General features: G+C 36.7%; 1 protein-coding gene and 1 non-coding gene across 2 annotated transcripts; one reads left to right on the top strand and one right to left on the bottom strand.

Annotated features, from left to right (window-relative positions):
* Positions 1-2723: 2723 nt before the first annotated feature.
* Positions 2724-2831, bottom strand: LOC140515085 (U6 spliceosomal RNA). The gene has a single exon (XR_011970843.1). It is a non-coding gene; the product is annotated as a U6 spliceosomal RNA (small nuclear RNA).
* Positions 2832-11491: 8660 nt separating this feature from the next.
* LOC140513499 (olfactory receptor 4F6-like) lies at positions 11492-12430 on the top strand. The gene has a single exon (XM_072623234.1). The coding sequence runs from the start codon at positions 11492-11494 to the stop codon at positions 12428-12430; it is 939 nt and encodes a 312-aa protein (XP_072479335.1).
* Positions 12431-18771: the final 6341 nt, after the last annotated feature.

The raw sequence follows: 18771 nt of genomic DNA, 5'->3' as shown, positions 1-18771 counted from the left end.
TCTGGTGCCCTTCATATAGCAACCTTAGCTTTCCTGAGCTTTGAATATGGGGGACAATTCTACTAGAAGACAAACCCCTGTGGACAATGGTCCAGTGAATCTCAGATGATCTCTCCTTGACCTGTTTTCCAAGTCAGTGTTTTTACTATGAGATAACCTACGTGGATGCATTCTTCAATGATGATGAAACTTCTATCTCATCCCAATGATTCTGAATGTCTAAATATCAAGTCTAGTTTTCCATCTTCCATTGATTGCTCCTTTATTCCTCTTTTCCTCAACTGAACTCCTCTTCCAAACTCCCAATTTAAAGCTATCCAACCCTTCCATATATCCTATAGAATCTTTGTTTCAAGGGAATAAATTAGATTTCACCTTAAATCCCCCCATCTTTTTGCTTCCACTAGAATCATGTCACTCTCATGATGCCCGTTTCTCTGACTGTCCTTTCTAGCAACTATTGCATTTTCACTCATTTATCCAGACTCCCTAGTCATGGTCGGAGAGTTGAGTTACTCTTTCACCCCCCTTGCCTACTGCAATCAATCAATGGCTTCTCCTCCTTTGACCTTCATTAAGCAGATCTTTATCACCCAATCAAGATTCTGGTAGCTTTTTTCTATAGAAACACTGGGCAAGTCATTTAACTCCTGTCTGCTTCCATTAGGGCAGCTGGTAGGTTCAATGGATAGAGTGCCACACCTGAGTCAGGAAGACTCCCTTCCTTGAGTTCAGATCTGACCCCAGACACTCACTAGCTATGTGATCCTGGACAAATTACTTACCTCTGTTTACCTAGGCTTACTTTGCCTCTCTGAACCTTTTGTCATTTTGCTCATAGATCTACTTTTTGGGGTCCATGCATAATAAATCAAATCTCTTCTCCTACATTACAGCCTTCAAATATTTGAAGATAAGTATCATGTCCTCCTTAAGTCTCCTATTTTTTCAGGAAAAATACCTTTAGTTTCCTTGGATAACACTTGCAAAGCCTAATCTCATTCTGTTTGCCTTTTTCAGTACAAATGCCATCTTTTCAATATCCTCCTTATAACATGGTGTCCAGAACTTAAAATTATATCTCATATTTGACATGACCAAGGAAGAGTATTGTGGAATTATCACCTCCCTCATTCTGGACACTATTCCTCTTTAAATATAACTTAATGGCTTTTCTAGTTTTTGTAATGATGCTGTGACATAGGGTTCATTCATATTGAGTTTGTAAGCCAATAACATCCTCGGATCAATTGCACACAAACTTCTGTCTAGTTATCTCCTTTATTCTGTAATTAAGAAGCTGATTTTTTTGAACTCAAGTATAGAAATTTACATTTGCCTCTTATTTGATTTTCTTCATTATTTAAGGCTGTTAAGATCTTTTAAAATCTTGTCTGTTTTACACAATGGGTCATCTGCAAATTTGATAAGAAGGGCATCAATGTCTTCATCCAAGCCACTGCTACTTTAATACTTGACAGGTGTGTGATTTCATTAATGCAGATACTTCCCAGAAAGATGTAATCCATCCCTTCTTATACTGTGTATTTCTTATTTTACTATCCACAGGTGATTCACTTTGTTCTTTTCTCTAATGTTAAATAGTACATTCCCAAGGACAGATTCCAGGACAGCTTGAGCAGAGCACCTTCTAAGCTGAAACCAAACTAACAAAGGATAATTCTTTGGTCTGGTCAATCACCACTCTTCAGTTCATTTAAATATTCTGCCACATATCTTTCATCACTCTATATTGTCTATAAAAATGGTATGGGAGATTTTGTTGGAAACTTTTTGAAATCCAGTCATGCCATGTCTTATGTTTGAAAGAATTCTTGGAATGTAAAAATTGATACCTTTGGGCTTTTTTTTTGCTTTATTATCACTTCCAAATATATCTTTGCTTCCTCCCCTACTCATTGAGCCATCACTTGCAACAAAGAACAAAAATAAAGAGAAAAAGGTAATTTACCAAAACCAGCTAAGGTATCAACTAAGTCTGATAAGCACTGCACAGCAATATTTCTTTTACTTTTGCAGCAACAGGAGAGAGGTATGTTTACTTAACTCTTTTTCATTTTTTCTTAACCCTTTCAAGTTTAATCATTATGATTGCACAGGTTTCAGTTTCAGTTTTTTGTTCTTTCAATTTATATTATTGTAGACATTGTGCATAATTTTCTTGATTCTATTTTACTCTGCATCAATTCATTTAAGTCTTCCTGTGCTTCTCTAAATTCTTCATATTCATAGTTTCTTTTAGCAAAAAATATTTCATTACATTCATGTACTAAAATCTGTTTAGTCATTCTTTGAGTGTTGGGCATGTACTTTGTTTCCAGTTATTTACTACCATAAAAAAGATTACTATGAATATTTTAGTGTATATAGTATTTTTCTTTCTGTCTTTGACCTCCTTGGGACATATGATTAAGAAGTAGGCAATCTGTGACCAAGACCATGGACATTTTAATCACTGTTTTCTAGGGTAATTACAAATTATTTTCTAGAAAATTGCTTTTCCAGCGTGTTTGGACCATTTTACAGTCTACCAATGTCTACCTTCCTTCAGGCCTTCCAAGCACTGACCATTTTGTCTTTTGATATCTGTCAGTTTTGGTGTGTGAGCTAAAACCTCAAAGTTGTTTTGACTTTCATTATCTTGTTATTGACGATTTGGAGCAATTTTCCATATGATTGCTAGTATTTTCTCTTTTTCCCCTAGACATATAGACTGCTTCACAAATTTGCGTGTTATTCTCACGCATCAGGCAATGTTAATTTGCTCTGTATTGTTCTCATTTTAGTATCAGTGCTGCTGAAGTCAACACAGAACTGCTTGTTCATATCCTTTGACCATTTTTTTCATTGGGAAATTACTCAAACACATACATTTTTGTTAATTCCCCATGTATGTTGAATACTATCAGACCTTTATCAGAGATTTTTCTAGGCAAAAGTTTTTTTCTCCCAGTCAACATTTTCTCATCTTAGCCTGGCTGCATTGATTCTGCTCATGTACAACCTTTTCAATTTCATGCAATAAAAATTATCTATTTTATCTTCTGTCACTTTTAAAGCCATGCTTATAGATTATCCCTAATCAACTTTAAAGTCCAATTAGTGTACTGTCTCTTCCTTTCCAATGAAAGACAAATTACATGACCCAGATCTTAGTCATCCAATATATGGACTACTGTGTCCTCACTTTTGCATTCACTATTTTTAGCCATGTTGTGAAAACATCTATGTCTAATAATATTGCATTCTGTACTTAGTCTTCAGTCCAACTGTCCACATATTATTCCATTCATATAAACAGTATCTCTATCAAATTAATGCTGTTTCTGAGTTCTTTGCCAAATTTCTTATGATTGAAGGAGAGAGTGATAGGGAGAGAGTGAGAGTGAAGTATAGAAGTTAACATCCCAAAACAGAAAAGATATTTAGGTGAGGGTAGATGAATGACCCAAGTCACTAAGGAAGAAAAGAGTGATTGAAATCATGGAAGGTCATGGAAGTAGTAAAGGCTGCAATTATTTGCTTAGCACAAATACAGATTTTCTCTGAGACTTGCTTTAAGGCTGTGCTAAATGACTAGTTCATCATAGATATGGGTGTTAGTACTTTCAAATCATGTTAATTTCAAGTTGGGTAAAAAAATGAAAGGAGTAATGAAAAGGTATTAAAGGACCTCAAAACTCAAAATGGATTGCTAGGCATGTGGTGGTGAGAAAGTAGATAGCATGCCCTTTCTAAGAAATGGAATGTTACTGAAAGAGGAAAGTATTTAGACATAAAAGTCATGTGGTTTGGAAAAATTAGGTTACTAGGTATATTAATTATGTAGATCATTAGCTAGTCCCAGTGAACCCCAAGGACATAAGAGAAGAAATAGCTTTTTCACACCTACTTATTGCATGTTGTGATGCTCTCTGTCACTTTCTAAGCTTGGAAGTCAAGATTAGACTCATAGTGACTAATTATTTGCTCCTAAGCACTTGTGTTTGCCATTTTGGTAGGTGCCACCATATTAACAGGGTAAATGATTGTTAGTGGTTAGGTCCAATGGAGAAACTCACCTTGGGTGTAGATAACTGATAGAAATAAAGAGTATATATATTTTTTGCTGTAAAAGTCTTAACTGATATCCTATATTTTATAATTAATAATTATTCTCAAGAAAAGATGTACTTTAGAACTTCTTTAAAAGAAATATAAATCTCTAGGTACATTTTAACATCTCTTCAATGGTTATTGATGATATTAGGTAAACTTTCTTATATATTCTTAAAAAAAACTCTTTGCTTAATTTCACCCTCAATACCTTTAGACACTGAAATACTTTGGTCCTCAGTTGATTATAGTTTATGGAGCAGTCACGCAGTTTGTAAAATAACAACAACTCTAAACAAAATAGAAAAATCTTGTCATGTGGAATTTTTCTCTTGTCTTCTACCTTAAGTAAAAGTACTCAAATGGCATAACCTTGCTACAAGCTACCTATCTACATAATTAAATAATTTTTTTCTTGTAAAGAGTTCAATTCTCTTTGTTAATTCAATTTTCACTCATTGAAATTAATTGCAAAGAATTCTATGTTTTCCATCAGTCCTGACTATCAAATCAAATTCTTCTTTTACAGGCTCCTTGGAAAGATGGAAGCCATGTAGCACTCAGAGAAATCCATTCTCTTCTACTAAGAACTTAAACAGAGAGAAAAGATGTGGCTAGTTTTGATTACTGGTTCAGGAAAGGTGATTTGATCTAAGTGTTTTGATCCCATTTGGTGGTAAAGGTTTGGAGGTAACTGTGATCTAGGGGAAAGAAGTTGAGCTAGGAGGTAAGAAATATGGGATCTGTATCTGGATTTCTTAATGACTTACTATGAGATCATAAGTAAGTCACACAACTTTAATTTTTTCATCTGTAAAATGAGTATTATAGTACAAAATTCACTTAACCTTACCATATTGTTATGAGAATAAAATGAGATAAAAGATGTGGAGAAAAATTTTCAAAAACCTGAAAACTGCTCTTCAATTGTAAGACCTTTTTTCCTTTCTGAGGATTCTTATTCCCTGTTCCCTCCTTGTCACCCATGAAGTGGTCAGTTCTCTATGAAATCTAGTTAGGATAGTGGTTGCTGTAAGATCCAGAATTCCTCTGACTGAGGAACCCTGCACCACTGTACCCCTACACTAGGGTGTTCTTTTTGATACCCAAAAAAGAGGTCAAGTATCTCCAGACTGATTATAAGTAGTAGTTTAATCAATTATTATGAATATCTACAAAAATAGGGGCAATCTTCAGTCTTGGGGGGGTGGCCAGTTTAATGGATGCCTACAAAGAACCCCCAAAATCCCTATGGTAATTACAGAAAAAAGACAAAGGGAGGAAGAGCTAGAGGGTACATCACTATTGATGGGTGGATAGTTTTAGTTTTCTGCTTAGTAACGAGCTTGGACATTAAGCCAATGTTATTCTCAAACATAAAATTATGTATTGATCATGTACTGGTCATAATATTCTTGTTATAGCTTTTATAGGTTATAATATATTAAATTTTGACTCAGTCTCTAAATTATCTAAGTTATGATTTCTAGGAGGTATGGGCCTCCACCTTTCACAGAGTTTGAATTCTTATATCTTTTCTCTTATTACTGTATTTTATGGCTTTTACCTAATCAGAACCCCATAGTCACTTTCACTTTTTTCCATCTCTGCTTCTCAGTCATTCCAACCTAGAGTAGTAGAAATAACACCATCCTTATAGTTAGAAGATCTGAATTTGAGTCCTATCTTGAGTCTTTAACAACTATGTTACATTAGGCAAGCCACTTAATCTCTCTATACCTCAGTTTCCTCATCTGTAAAATAGACATGATAATAATTACATTAATTCTCTCAGTGTTAACATAAAAGAATTTGATAAACCTGAAAGTGATATACAAAAGTTTTGCTTATTTTTAATAAAAATAGTCCTCTCTTCCCAACTCAGGTACCATCAAACCTATTTCACATACATTATTTTTTTCCCCTTCATCCTCTTGTCCCTTTCATTTCCTGTGGGATGAAAAATGTGTTTGTGAAGCACAATTCCCAGAGTAATCTAATCAAAATGCGACTATTCCCAAATTGCAGCATCATTCCTTGGTCACTAGCATTCAAGGCTGTTAATTAAGTGCCACGTGTAATGAGGACAATGGCATATAGTGATTCATGATGGACTGTGTTGCTATCCAGAATGTTAAGATATCAGAGCTTTCTTTGACTCTTGGATGCTGCTACTTCAGGCCAGAATTCAAAGAAGGTAGATTTTTGAAAGCAATATTTTTTGAGTTTTCAGGAGAACACAATCTAAATTCCCAATCTCCAACTTTTTAATCTCTATTTCCCTTTTTCTCAACCTACTTCAATTATTTTTTGACTTATGTGAGAGAAGAAAACTAAGATCAGTGGATGAAAGTTATGGGGAGATATTTTGACTCAATTCAACATCACAAACATTCATTAAACATTTACTGTGTGTGAGGCACTGGGTAAAACGTGAAAAATGTGTGTTATTTTTCTCATGGAATTTATAATCTAATGGAATAAGGCATATACTTCAATAATTGTTGTTCAAGCATAATAGGAATGCTGCAAAGGATAGATTCTGATGAAGTTATAAAAGAAATTTGAGAAAGGAAGGGTTACTCTCATCTGAGGTGAGTAGCGAGGGCAAATTAGGGAAGATTTAATGGAGGAGGCTTCCCATAAGATGATGGTAATATCTAAATATCAGTGGAAGTTAATGGCACCAAAAGCAGAGATGTGGAAAGTCTTGGTTACTAGGTAGAATAGAACTTAGTATAAAAAAGAACCTAATTATAATTGGAACTTTCAAGAAATGGAATATGTAACTTTATAAGGGAGTGGATTCCTAGACACTAGAGGTGTTCAAGCAGAGACTAGATAAAATTTTGAGGATGCAATAGAAGGGCAGGGATTTGGAATAGATGAAGTCTATATCTCTTAGTCTAGTTTTGAATAACTCCAATTATTATTATTTGTATTGAGTTTCAATCTGCCTGGGGACCAGGATACTCCATATTTCTGCCTTTTGAAATACATTTACAGAGGCAAGAGGTAAACATAGGTGGATGAGATTTGGGAAGGTTTTGTGGAACAGGTCTATTTGAGTTGGGTCTAGAAAAGTGGGTGGAAATATGGCATATGGAAAATATGGAAAAAGGTTACATCAGGTGGAGAGAATAGTGTGTCATTTTTTAAATACTTTCTTTTGTTTTCTTTTTCTGTAGTTTTCTACTTGTATCTCATATCCCCTTACTAATTGTAATGGATTGCAAGATTATAGATTATGAATTTAGAACTGACAAGGACTTTAGGAACTATTTAGTGTAATACTTCATCTTATATAGGAGGAATATGAAGCTCAGAGAGGATAATTCATTTTTTCAGGGCCACACAGTTAGTGAGTGACAGAGGCAGGATTTTAACACAACTCCTTTGATTCCCAGACCACTTCAAACGTGGCTTTCCTAAATCACTCTTCCTTCTATTCCACATTGATATGAATAATGGGGTAATAAATTCTTAATTTGTGGTTTATCTTCCATCTTTCCTGAACTCTCAAGTCTCCTCCATCATTTTTTACTACTATCTCAACTGTCATGATGATACAATCTGAAATTATGATTATTTTTTACCCTTAGCTTCCTTTCTTTCCAACTACATTTCTCATGACCCTTGGTAAGGGAATTCATCTTCTCACAGTCTACAGAGGAAACTACTGTACGAGGGGAACAGGAAGAGAATCTTCAGTCTACCTTGAAGACAAGCATGGCATCAATTTCTCCTTTGAAGCCACTGTTTTACATATTTGATGGCTCCCATTCAGTACTTGGATAAGGCCATCTCCAGAGCTTAGATGAGACTGGTCAGTATTACTTGTAACTTTGGGTAGAATGTGGTCATCAATTCTGTTAAGAAAACCTTACCAAATGTGGGTTTGGAGACAACATGGCATAGTAGAAAACAGGCTGGCTTTGGAGTCAAAAGATCTGGGTTCTAACTCTAGTGTTACCACTTAGTAGTTATATGACTTTGGGTAGGTCACTTTACTTTTCTGCTTCTTGGTTTCTCATCTGTGAAATGAGAAAGAAACTGACTAGATGATCTGTAAATTTACCTCTAGCTCTAAATCTTATGGTTGGAATTAGCAACCATTCAGAATTGGGGTACCAAGAGCTGAGCCTTACTCTCCTGGTATGCAGGGAGGGCTCAAAGCTAAGAGACAGTGGCATTGGTCTAGAGTAGACAAAAACCCCAAGAATTTCTCCTTATTCTAAAAGTGTTCCTAGGAGTTCTAAGCAAATACTGGTCACAAAGAGAGCCAGGATAGTACAGTGGGAAGATTACTGCCCCTAGAGGGAGACCTAGGTTCACATCTTGCCTTTGACATTTATTACCTGGGTGACACTGGGCAAATCTCTGTGGGTATCTGTTTGCTCATCAGTGAAATGAGGGAGAGTTGGGCTAGGTTGAGGTTCCTTCTACCTCTTGCTCTCTGAATCTATGATGATTGAATGCTAGCTATTCATACATTTGTAAGGATTATTTTAATTGCTTTCCTTCTACTTTGATCCGTCTTACAGAGAAAACAGGCATTTTAAATGGGTAGGACAGAGGGATGATTTGAAGACATTTATGGTTATAATAGATATGGGACTTTAGATAGGACAGTATATGAGATCACTGGGTACCTGAGGAGCAGAGAAGGAAGAGGAGGTATTAGGAGGTTAGAAAGTATCAAAAGCAAATATTACCTACTTTGCAATTTTTATGAGAGTCTTAGTGATAAAACCTACCCCCTTTGCCAGGGGAAACTACCTCCACACATTTTTTGGTATCACTGTTCTAATTTGCTGAAGGAAAAGGCAGGGGAAGGGAAGAAACCCTTAATATACTCTTAGCACTGTGCTAAGCACTTTACAGATATTAGCTTATTAGGTCATTTGACACATTATTTCAATTATGAGCATGGGAAGGAAGAATGCAGCATAGTACAAGAGAATCAATGATGGGTCTGTTGTCAAAGGAACTGGATTTGAATCCCAACTGTGTCATTTTCTACCTGTGTGATCATGGGCAAATCTCTTAATCTCTGTAGACCTCAGTTTTGTCATCTGTAAAATGAAGGGGTTGGATAATCCAGCTTTAACTGTATGAGGAATTCTTTTAAGACAATACTTCAAATGACTTTAACTGTAAGTATAGAATGTCATGACCAAATAATTTGTCATTTTATATGTAACCTGCTAGTGATAAACCTAGGTTGGTCCTCAGGCAGCAGTCAATCTGTTGTCTGGATTGATCTATAATATACAGAGTGATATCTTTATCTTCTCACTTTGGATGGTTTCATAGCATTTTAGTTGTAGACAATATTAATAAGAACCCATACCAGAGTATCTCTTGGATATAGGATATTTTCACTGTGCTATCAATACTGTATGAGTAAATGTTAACATAATATTGGGATGGATAAAAGGACATGTGAAGTGCAAATATAAGTGAATAATTCTCTTCTTAGATATATCATTTATCAGATCCATTTTAGGAGCATTTTGTGTCTCATTTTACTTGATATATGTATAATAAATAATTACTTGAGACTGGAGGAGAGGCAGAGAACAACCAAAATGACGGCAAATGATAGAAAACAGATTTCATAAAAAGAGATGAATAGGGTATTCATTCTAGAAATAGGAAGTTTTTATTTTAACATAGTGAAGAGCTTATAATTTTCAAAGCTTCCATAATTGGAATGGTAGTAGCAACCTCCTTTTAATGGTTGGTGTTCAAGCAGGCTGTATGACCACTTCAGGGGGATTTTTTTCATGGTAAAGGATTTTCTTAACATGCGGTAATAATGGAACACACAAGCAGCATCTTTACAACATCAAAATGATGCTCAGTGTTATGGTGTAAAGGATATCCATTCCCATGAGTATGAATATTGAATGATACAACAGTAGAGTGGGGATGATTGTACAATTGTTTTAGAAAATTATTGTATACCTGTAGGAGATGAGTAGAAGTCCAAGTTGGAGAAAATAGAAGAAGCTTCAAAGTGCCTGTTAAAGAACATCAGTGAAAGGAGAGAGGGAAAAGATGGTAGGTTTCCTTTCTTAATTCTTTGTCATTGCCTTACTAAAACTCCCTGTGCTACTTTGGTTGTTTCTCCTAATACTGCTTGATGCATTTCCCATTCTTCTGGACATCTGCTCTTTCTTAATCATATTGCTCTCCCTCCTCACCCCAGAATCCCAATTTTTTTCACTTCTAGGTTTCTCTTCTGTGAAGCATTATATGAAGATATGTATGACTTGGGTCAAAGAAAAATTGAATATCACTGACACATTTTGCATTGTTGGACATTACTGGCAATTAATGCGATTTTTGGATAACATCAAACCACTCCCTATGAAATGCTTCTGTACTGCAATTGGTCCTCCCTAAATATTCCAGTGTCTCACACTGTATCTGGCATTCACAAAGACCCGACCTTAACCTGAAGTTGAACATTGGAGTCTCTCAGAAACATGTCATGTTAGGAATGCTACCAGGAAATATCAAAGTATCAGACATGGTACAAAACCTAAAATTAAGTACAATAATAAACATAAGTACCTACTATATGCAAGATCTTGGGGTGGAAATGTAAAACCAATGAAATGTCTCTTTTCAGAGAGCTTACAATTTACTGGTGTGATACACCTATGCAAATAATGGTGTTAATAATGATAAAAGCTAGCATCATACACAGAATACTTTAAGGTTTGCCAAATGCTTTATAAGTATTATCTCAGTTTATCCAAGAAAATAGAAGAGAGTGCTAAAAAACATCCTCTAAGAGCACATATTGGGGGTGGGGGAGGGAAGAGTGGATCAGGAAAAAATTCACAGAAGAAGTTAAAGATAGAGGAGAGCCTTGAAGAAAAAATTCACGGAAGTTAAAGGTAGAGGAGAGTCTTGAAGAGCCTTGGAGAGCCTCTCTTTCTGAGAGGTGGAGATGAAGGGCAGTGCATCCCAGGCAAAGGAATGCTTTGTGTTGGAATGTTACAAGTTTAGTGTCAGTAAGAAAGCTAGGTTATACAGGGAATAAAGTTGTGGACTTGGAGTCAGAAAGATCTGAGTTTGAATGAAGTCATGTCACTCAAGTTTTCTCAATCTCAGTTTCCTCATTTGTAAAACGAGGGAAATAGTCTGTCTCACTGACCTCTAAAGTCTCTTCCAGTTCTAGATCTATGATCCTATGATTATGGATAGTTATCCAGCCATATAAAATGATAAAGCAATATAGGATTTTTGAATTTTGAGCCCTTATCCACTCAAGCTGTCTGCTTTTGATACTAATAATTGCATTAGGTTTCTTACTATATTCTTCAGGTAAATTCCAGAATCTGCTCTGCGAGCTGAGTTGATGGATGGATCAAATGAGTCTGTGGTGTATGAGTTTGTTCTGTTGGGACTCACAAGTTCTCAGGAGACGCGAGTTTTTCTGTTTGTGTTCTTCTTAGTGTTTTTTGTAGCAAGCATATTAGGAAACTTCCTCATTATACTAACAGTTCTTGCTGATATTCGATTGCACTCACCCATGTACTTTCTTCTGGCTAACCTCTCTTTCATTGACACATGTGTTTGCAGTATTGCAACCCCTAAAATGATTTCTGATCTTTTCAGAGAGCGCAAAGTCATCTCTTGGAATGGCTGCATCACCCAGATGTTCTTTATTCACACTGTTGGGGGTACTGAGATGGTGCTCCTTATAGTTATGGCCTTTGATCGATACATTGCAATTTGTAAACCTCTTCACTACCTGACCATTATGAGCCTGAGAAGGTGCATCTTGTTTTTGATGGTATCTTGGATTATTGGCTTTATCCATTCTATGTTGCAATTGGCTTTTGTTGTACACTTACCTTTCTGTGGTCCTAATAAAGTAGATAGTTTTTATTGTGATTTCCCTAGATTCATCAAACTTGCCTGTATGGATACCTATAGACTGGAGTTCTTGGTCACTGCTAACAGTGGCTTCATCTCCATAGGCACTTTCTTCATATTGATTGTTTCTTATATTTTTATCCTGGTCACTGTTTGTAAACACTCTTCGGTTGGTTCATCCAAAGCCTTCTCCACCCTGTCAGCTCACATCACAGTAGTGATCTTTTTCTTTGGTCCATGCATCATTGTTTATGTATGGCCATTCCCCACTTTGCCAATAGATAAGTTTCTTGCCGTCTTTGATACACTTATCACCCCTTTTATGAATCCTGTCATCTATGCATTCAGGAATAAAGAGATGAAGGTAGCAATGAGGAAGCTGTTGAGTAACATCATCATTTCCGGGAAGTTGTCTTAAATACGTGGTTGGAGGCTGTCAAACAGAATGGAGACATAAATGTATTTGCTGAGATGTTTGAAGCCATTTTAGTTAGTGTTTCAGTACTATATTGGGATAAGGTCTCTCCTCAGGATACTTGTTCATAATTAGCTAAATCCTTCCTAGTGATGTAATCTCCAAGGACAGTTGAGAAGGCAAGTTTGTGTGATGGATAGAGCACTTGGCTTGGAGTTAGCACCTGAGTCTAAGACTGTAATGTTCTTCCTGGTTATTATTCAAGACTGTCCTGATGGCTGTTTTCTCATATGGTGAGCCACTTCAGCTCACTGGATCATTAAGATCATAGAACAAACAAAAAACAAAGTATATTACCTGAAAATTGTGAGACACTATGGAATAATTGCGCACACTGGTCTTTTTGTCATCTTTTTTAAGTCAAACAGAAATGAAATAAATTCTATCAAGTTTTCTTCATCATTGGGAGCAGATGGGACAGGAGCAGATGGGATCTCTGTGATCAGAATGGAAGACATACCCAATTATTAATGAACTTTCCCTTGCCCAGGAATTTAATCCTACCTTAGACACTTAATAGCTGAGTGACCAAGGTCAAGTCTCTAACCTCTCTCAACTTCAACTTTCTCATCTCCAAAATGGAGATTGATTTGATGGGCTCTAAGTTCCTTTTCAGCTCTAAATAGTTAGACATTAGATTCAGAAAGAGACTACACTCTCCTTCCTGGTAATTATTCAAGACTGTCATCACACATGCTGGGCCTTTAGCCTCAAAGAGCCAGAATGGACCTTAGAGCCCTTTAACCAAACCTTCTTATTTTTACAGGTGAGTAAACAGAAACCCAGGGAAATTAAGTGATTTGACCAAGTTACATACGTAGTAATGGGATATGAATGTAGGTCCTTTGGCTCCAGACCCAGTTGTCTTTGCATTGTAACTTGCTGCCTTTAACACCTTTTTAAAAGTTGAAATAGAATTGGTATAGAGACTGAATCTGAATTCATTTGTATAGGAAGCTACTTCAGGGAATGCCCCCTAGTAAACTCTTTTGCACCTTTTCTGGCATGTAGACAGCCACCTAGAACATTAAGAGGTTAAGTGAGTTGTCCTGGGTCACATAATCAAAAAGTGTTGGTGATGGAACTTGAAGCCAGGTCTTTTGATTTTTAAGGCTGACTCTCTCTCACTATACCACTTCCCTTTCCATATAAAACTGTTATTTGGAAGCTATTGTAAGGGACATATGTGCAATCTTTTGGATACTCTACCTGAGTTTTTCATTTAAGTCATTTTCTATATAATTTCATAGGTTTTCTGAACAAATTTTACACCCTATTGTAATGGCTACATTCTTTGTTGTGTTTATTTAGTGCCTTTTCTTGGTTTGTTCTTTATTTAAACCAGTGCTCCCACCCTGTGGGCCAATGATCATTGTGAAGTCTGATAATTATTGTAAAGCAACCTGATAATCTGTATGCAGAACACTGTCATTTTGATTTTTATGCAGTTCCAATGATATGCAGCTTGATAATACAATATATTTGAAACTCTATTTTCTGTAGATATGACTTGCATATATATATTCATATTTTCAAATGTATGTAAATGCTGTTATGATGTATAAAATCATTTAAAAGTATAATTGAATACTTAGTAACTTTTTTGTTGATCAATTTTATTTTAACATAACAGAGAAAAGTAAATAAAAAACAAAGTATTTTACCCGAAATTATATAACACAATGGAATAATTGCTCATAGTGGTTTTTTGTTATCACATTTTTTAAAATCAATCTGAAATAGTGCCAGTGCTATCAAGTCTTCACCACATTTGAACCTTAGAACACCAGTCCCTCAGAAAGCCATGAGGGGGAATTCAAATGATGCTTAAGTTGTAAAGTCCAATTGCAGTAGTACTCGCCCAACTAATCGTATACACTGAAGAAATACATGCTAAAAATGACACAACTGGAAATCATTGAGGAAGCATATCAAAGCAATGGAAAATAATATAGATGAAAACACTGATTCAAAAATCAAGGATTTCCCTGATGAGAATACAAGCAGAGAACAGGCAGGTTTTTGCAAATTGCACAAACATTTGATAATCATCTGCCATGTACAAAGTGTTTTGTTAGATGTTGGAGTACAAGGACAAAATGAAAAATGAGTCTTGGCCTCAAGATGTTTTTATTTTATTTGGGGGTACAGCATATACTCAGATGAACAAATATAAGACAATATGAGTCTTTAAAAAGAATCATTAATTAATTAATTTTAAGTTTTCAACATTCATTTCCACAAATTTTGAGCTCCCAAGTTTCTCCCCATCTCTCCTCTCCCCCACCCCAAAATGCCTAGCATTCTGATTACCCCTTCCACCAATCTGCCCTCCCTTCTAACATCCCTGCCTTCCCTCTTCCCCATCTTCTCTTTTGTCATGTAGGGCAAGATAAATTTCTGTACCCCATTATCTGTGTTTCTTATTTCTCAGTTGTATGCAGGAATAATACTCAACGTTGGTTCCTAAAACTTTGAGTTCCAACTTCTCTTCCTCCCTCCCTCCCCACCCATCCCACTGAAAAGGCAAGCAATTCAATATAGTCTATATGTGTGTAGTTTTGCAAATGACTTCCATAATAGTCATGTTCTTTAAGACTAACTATATTTCCTTCCATCCTATCCTGGCCCCCATTTCTTCTATTCTCCCTTTTGACCTTGTCCCTCCCCAAGAGTGTTAACTTCTAATTGCTCCCTCCTCCCATTGCCCTCCCTTCCATCATCCTCCCCCAGCCCTGCTTATCCCCTTTTCCCCTACTTTTCTGTATTGTAAGATAGGTTTTCACACTAAATTGAGTATGCATGTTATTGCTTCCTTGAACCAAATATTATGAGAGTAAGCTTCACTTTTTCCTTCTCACCTTCCCACTTTTCCCCTCCATTGAAAAGGCTTTCCCTTACCTCTTTTATGAGAGATAATTTGCCCCATTCCATTTCTCCCTTTCTCCTCCCAATATATTCCTTTCTCACCCCTTAATTTTATTTTTTTAGATATGACTCCTTCCTATTCAACTTACCCTGTGTTCTGTTTCTCTCTCTCTTCTCTCTCTCTGTGAGTGTGTGTGTGTGTGTGTGTGTGTGTGTGTGTGTGTGTCTGTGTGTCTGTGTGTAATCCAAACAACTTACCCTGGTACTGAGAAAAGTTTCAAGGGTTAGAAATATTATCTTTCCACAGAAGAATGTAAACAGTTCAACTCTAGTAAGTCCCTTGTGATTTCTCTTCCCTGCTTTCTTTTTCATACTTCTCTTTATTCTTGTGTTTGATAATCAAATTTTCTTTTCAGCTCTGGTCTTTTCATCAGGAATGCTGAAACGTCCTCTACTTCATTGAAAGACCACTTTCCCCCCTGAAATGTTACACTCAGTTTTGCTGGGTAGGTGCTTCTTGGTTTTAATCTCAGTTCCTTTGACTTCTGGAATATCACATCCCCTGCCCTTCGATCTCTTAATGTAGAAGATGCTAGATCTTGTGTTATCATGATTGTATTTCCACAATACTCAAATTGTTTCTTTCTAGCTGCTTGCAATATTTTCTCCTTGACCTCAGAACTCCGCAATTTGGCTACAATGTTCCTAAGAGTTCTTCTTTTTCGATCTCTTTAAGGAGGTGATTGGTGGATTCTTTCAATTTTTATTTTGCTTTCTGGTTCTAGAACATCAGAGCAGTTTTCCTTGATAATTTCATGAAAAATGATGTCTAAGCTCCTTTTTTGATCATGGCTTTCAGATAGTCCCATAATTTTTAGATTGTTTCTCCTGAACCTCTTTTCCAGGTCTGTTGTTTTTCCAATGAGATATTTCACATTATCTTCCATATTTTCATTCTTTTGCTTTTGTTTTGTTATGTCTTGGTTTCTCATAAAGTCATTAACCTCCATTTATTCCATTCTAATTTTTAACGAGCTATTTCCTTCAGTGAGCTTTTGAACCTCCTTTTCCATTTGGCTAATTCTGCTTTTTAAAGCATTCTTCTCCTCATTGGCTTTTTGAACCTCTTTTGCCAATTGAGTTAGCTTATTTTTAAAGGTGCTATTTTCCTCAGCATTTTTTTGAGTCTCTTTTAGCAAGCTGTTGACTCAGTTTTCATGATTTTCTTGCATCTCTCTCATTTCTCTTCCCAATTTTTCCTCCACCTCTCTTACTTGATTTTCAAAATCCTTTTTGAACTCTTCCATGACGTGAGACCATTGAATATTTATTTTGGGTGTTTGGGATACAGAAGCCTTGACATTTATGTCTTTCCATGGTGGTAAGCATTGTTCTTCCTCATCTGAAAGGATGGGAGAAGATACCTGTTCACCAAGAAAGTAACCTTCTATGGTTTTATTTTTTCCCCTTTTTTGGGCTTTCCCCCAACCAGTTACTTGACTTTTGGGACTTGTAAGATCTCTGTTCCTCCAATGTGGCACAATCATGGGAGAGGAGTTTACTCCCTGGTCTGGCTCCAGGTTGAGGTTCAAATCAGCTGCTCAATTCCCCCAGGGGCTTTACAATGAGGCCTCCAACAATGGATGTCCACTGCTGCCTGCCACTGGAGCTGCTGCCACCTGGGGGGCTAGAGCTATGGGGGGACCCTGCTGCCTTCTTGGCCAGCTGAAAAAGCCCTCTGAATGACCTTTGATGCCTGTGGATTGAGGGATCTGCGAACCACTGCTGCTACTGCTGGGGATTCCACTCCCAAAGCCTGCTCTGGTCCTCCTCCCAGCTGTGCTGAGTGATCAAGGCTGTGCTGTGCTCTGCTCTGCCTCAGGTGCGACAGACCTTTCCCATTGGCCTTCCAGGTCACCCTGGGCTAGAAGTCTTCTCCACTCCATCATTCTGTGGCTTCTGCTGCTCTAGAATTTGTTGAGAATCATTCTTTACAGGTATTTTATGGGCTGTGGAGGAAGAGCTAGAGTATGTGTGTCTTCCTACTCCACCATCCCGACTCCCTGAGCTGAGTCTTGAAGGAAGCTGAGCATCTTAATACATAGAAATGAGCATTTTTTTTTTTACCACAGCTAATATCTTTACAATCCAAACATGCAGAGAATTCAATATCATGCTATTTTTTAATTCCACCCCTTTCCAATTGACTTAGCACAAAAAGTGGAATCTTAAAGTTTGCCAACAAGGAGACTCTTGCACATATATTAAGATTTGGAATATTCATTTTATTAATTATGTCATTATTAAGATTATTAAGAATATTAAGATTAAGGAATATGAAAAACATTAAAAAGAATTTTCTAACTCTGAGTTGCCTAGTTGATTCACCTTAGGAAAAAGCAATCAACATTGTATATAATCTTAGCTTGACATTTCTAGCCTTTTCAGGCTGTCAGGCAGAGTATAGTGGATCATTGCCCTAGGCTACACTCTAACAGACCTTCAGTGCTTCCTTTACAGAGAAAGGGCAGCCCTTTTCTCCAGTGTGGCAGATAGTAGCAGAGAACACTCAGATGACTCTGAAGAGACTGAATAGTTAAAGACCAATGGAAAGCAACTCTGACCATGAGAAGATTCGAATGGAGATGACGCTATGTTCAGTGGGGAGACAGGTCATCTAGCAGAGGGCAGAAAGATTATATCATCAGAGGTCGTTACTGGTTCAGCAGCACTGAAGTTGCCATATGTGTACCCTGGCCAGAGACATATACACTGGTCAAGTGTTTCTGCTGTGTGTCTCTTTCTACATATTCTTTATCCACATGTATTGTCTACTTGTATTCCTTCAAAGCGTGACCCTGAGTTACATGTGTGCTCATGTATTTGCATAGGTGCCCTTCCTTTCAGGTGGTGGTATAGCCTGGAGAAGAGTGTACACTATGGGAAAATATGAATGACCCTTTTCTTGCTTCTTAACTTGTTAAACTGTTTGGTTATAGGTCTTTGCTTTGAGCTAATGCGTTCTTTCTGGTTGGCACAATAAAAGTAAGATGTTGTAGAAGATTCATGAGCTATGGTTTTGAATGGGCACTGATCCACAAAACACCTTGAATGTGGAGAAATTTACTCTGGGTCCATGTGTGGAGGCCCTGAACACTACATTGTTTAACAACAAATCCAGACCCTTCTCATCAAAACATGTATAAGTGAGCATCACTCTAAGTCTTCCTGTTGGGTCATTTTTATATTAAGTTTGGACTGAGTTTTTTTTAATACTACATACTCATTTTATTCTTTCCTATCCTTGTGGACTCACAAGTCACTTTCAAAATGAAGTCTATGAATACAATGTTCTGTTAAAATATGCCAGATCTTATGTCTGTTTTGGGCAATTTCCTCCCCCCCAATAGCATAAA

This window comes from Notamacropus eugenii, chromosome 7 (genome assembly GCF_028372415.1).
Source record: "Notamacropus eugenii isolate mMacEug1 chromosome 7, mMacEug1.pri_v2, whole genome shotgun sequence".
NCBI classification, from domain to species: domain Eukaryota; kingdom Metazoa; phylum Chordata; class Mammalia; order Diprotodontia; family Macropodidae; genus Notamacropus; species Notamacropus eugenii.
Note: the sequence above shows the minus strand (reverse complement) of the source record. Positions and strands in the feature narration are given on the sequence as shown.

Bases quoted from the DNA above. Each gene is read 5' to 3' on its own strand.
- LOC140513499 (XM_072623234.1), top strand. From the start codon at position 11,492: ATGGATGGATCAAATGAGTCTGTGGTGTATGAGTTTGTTCTGTTGGGA.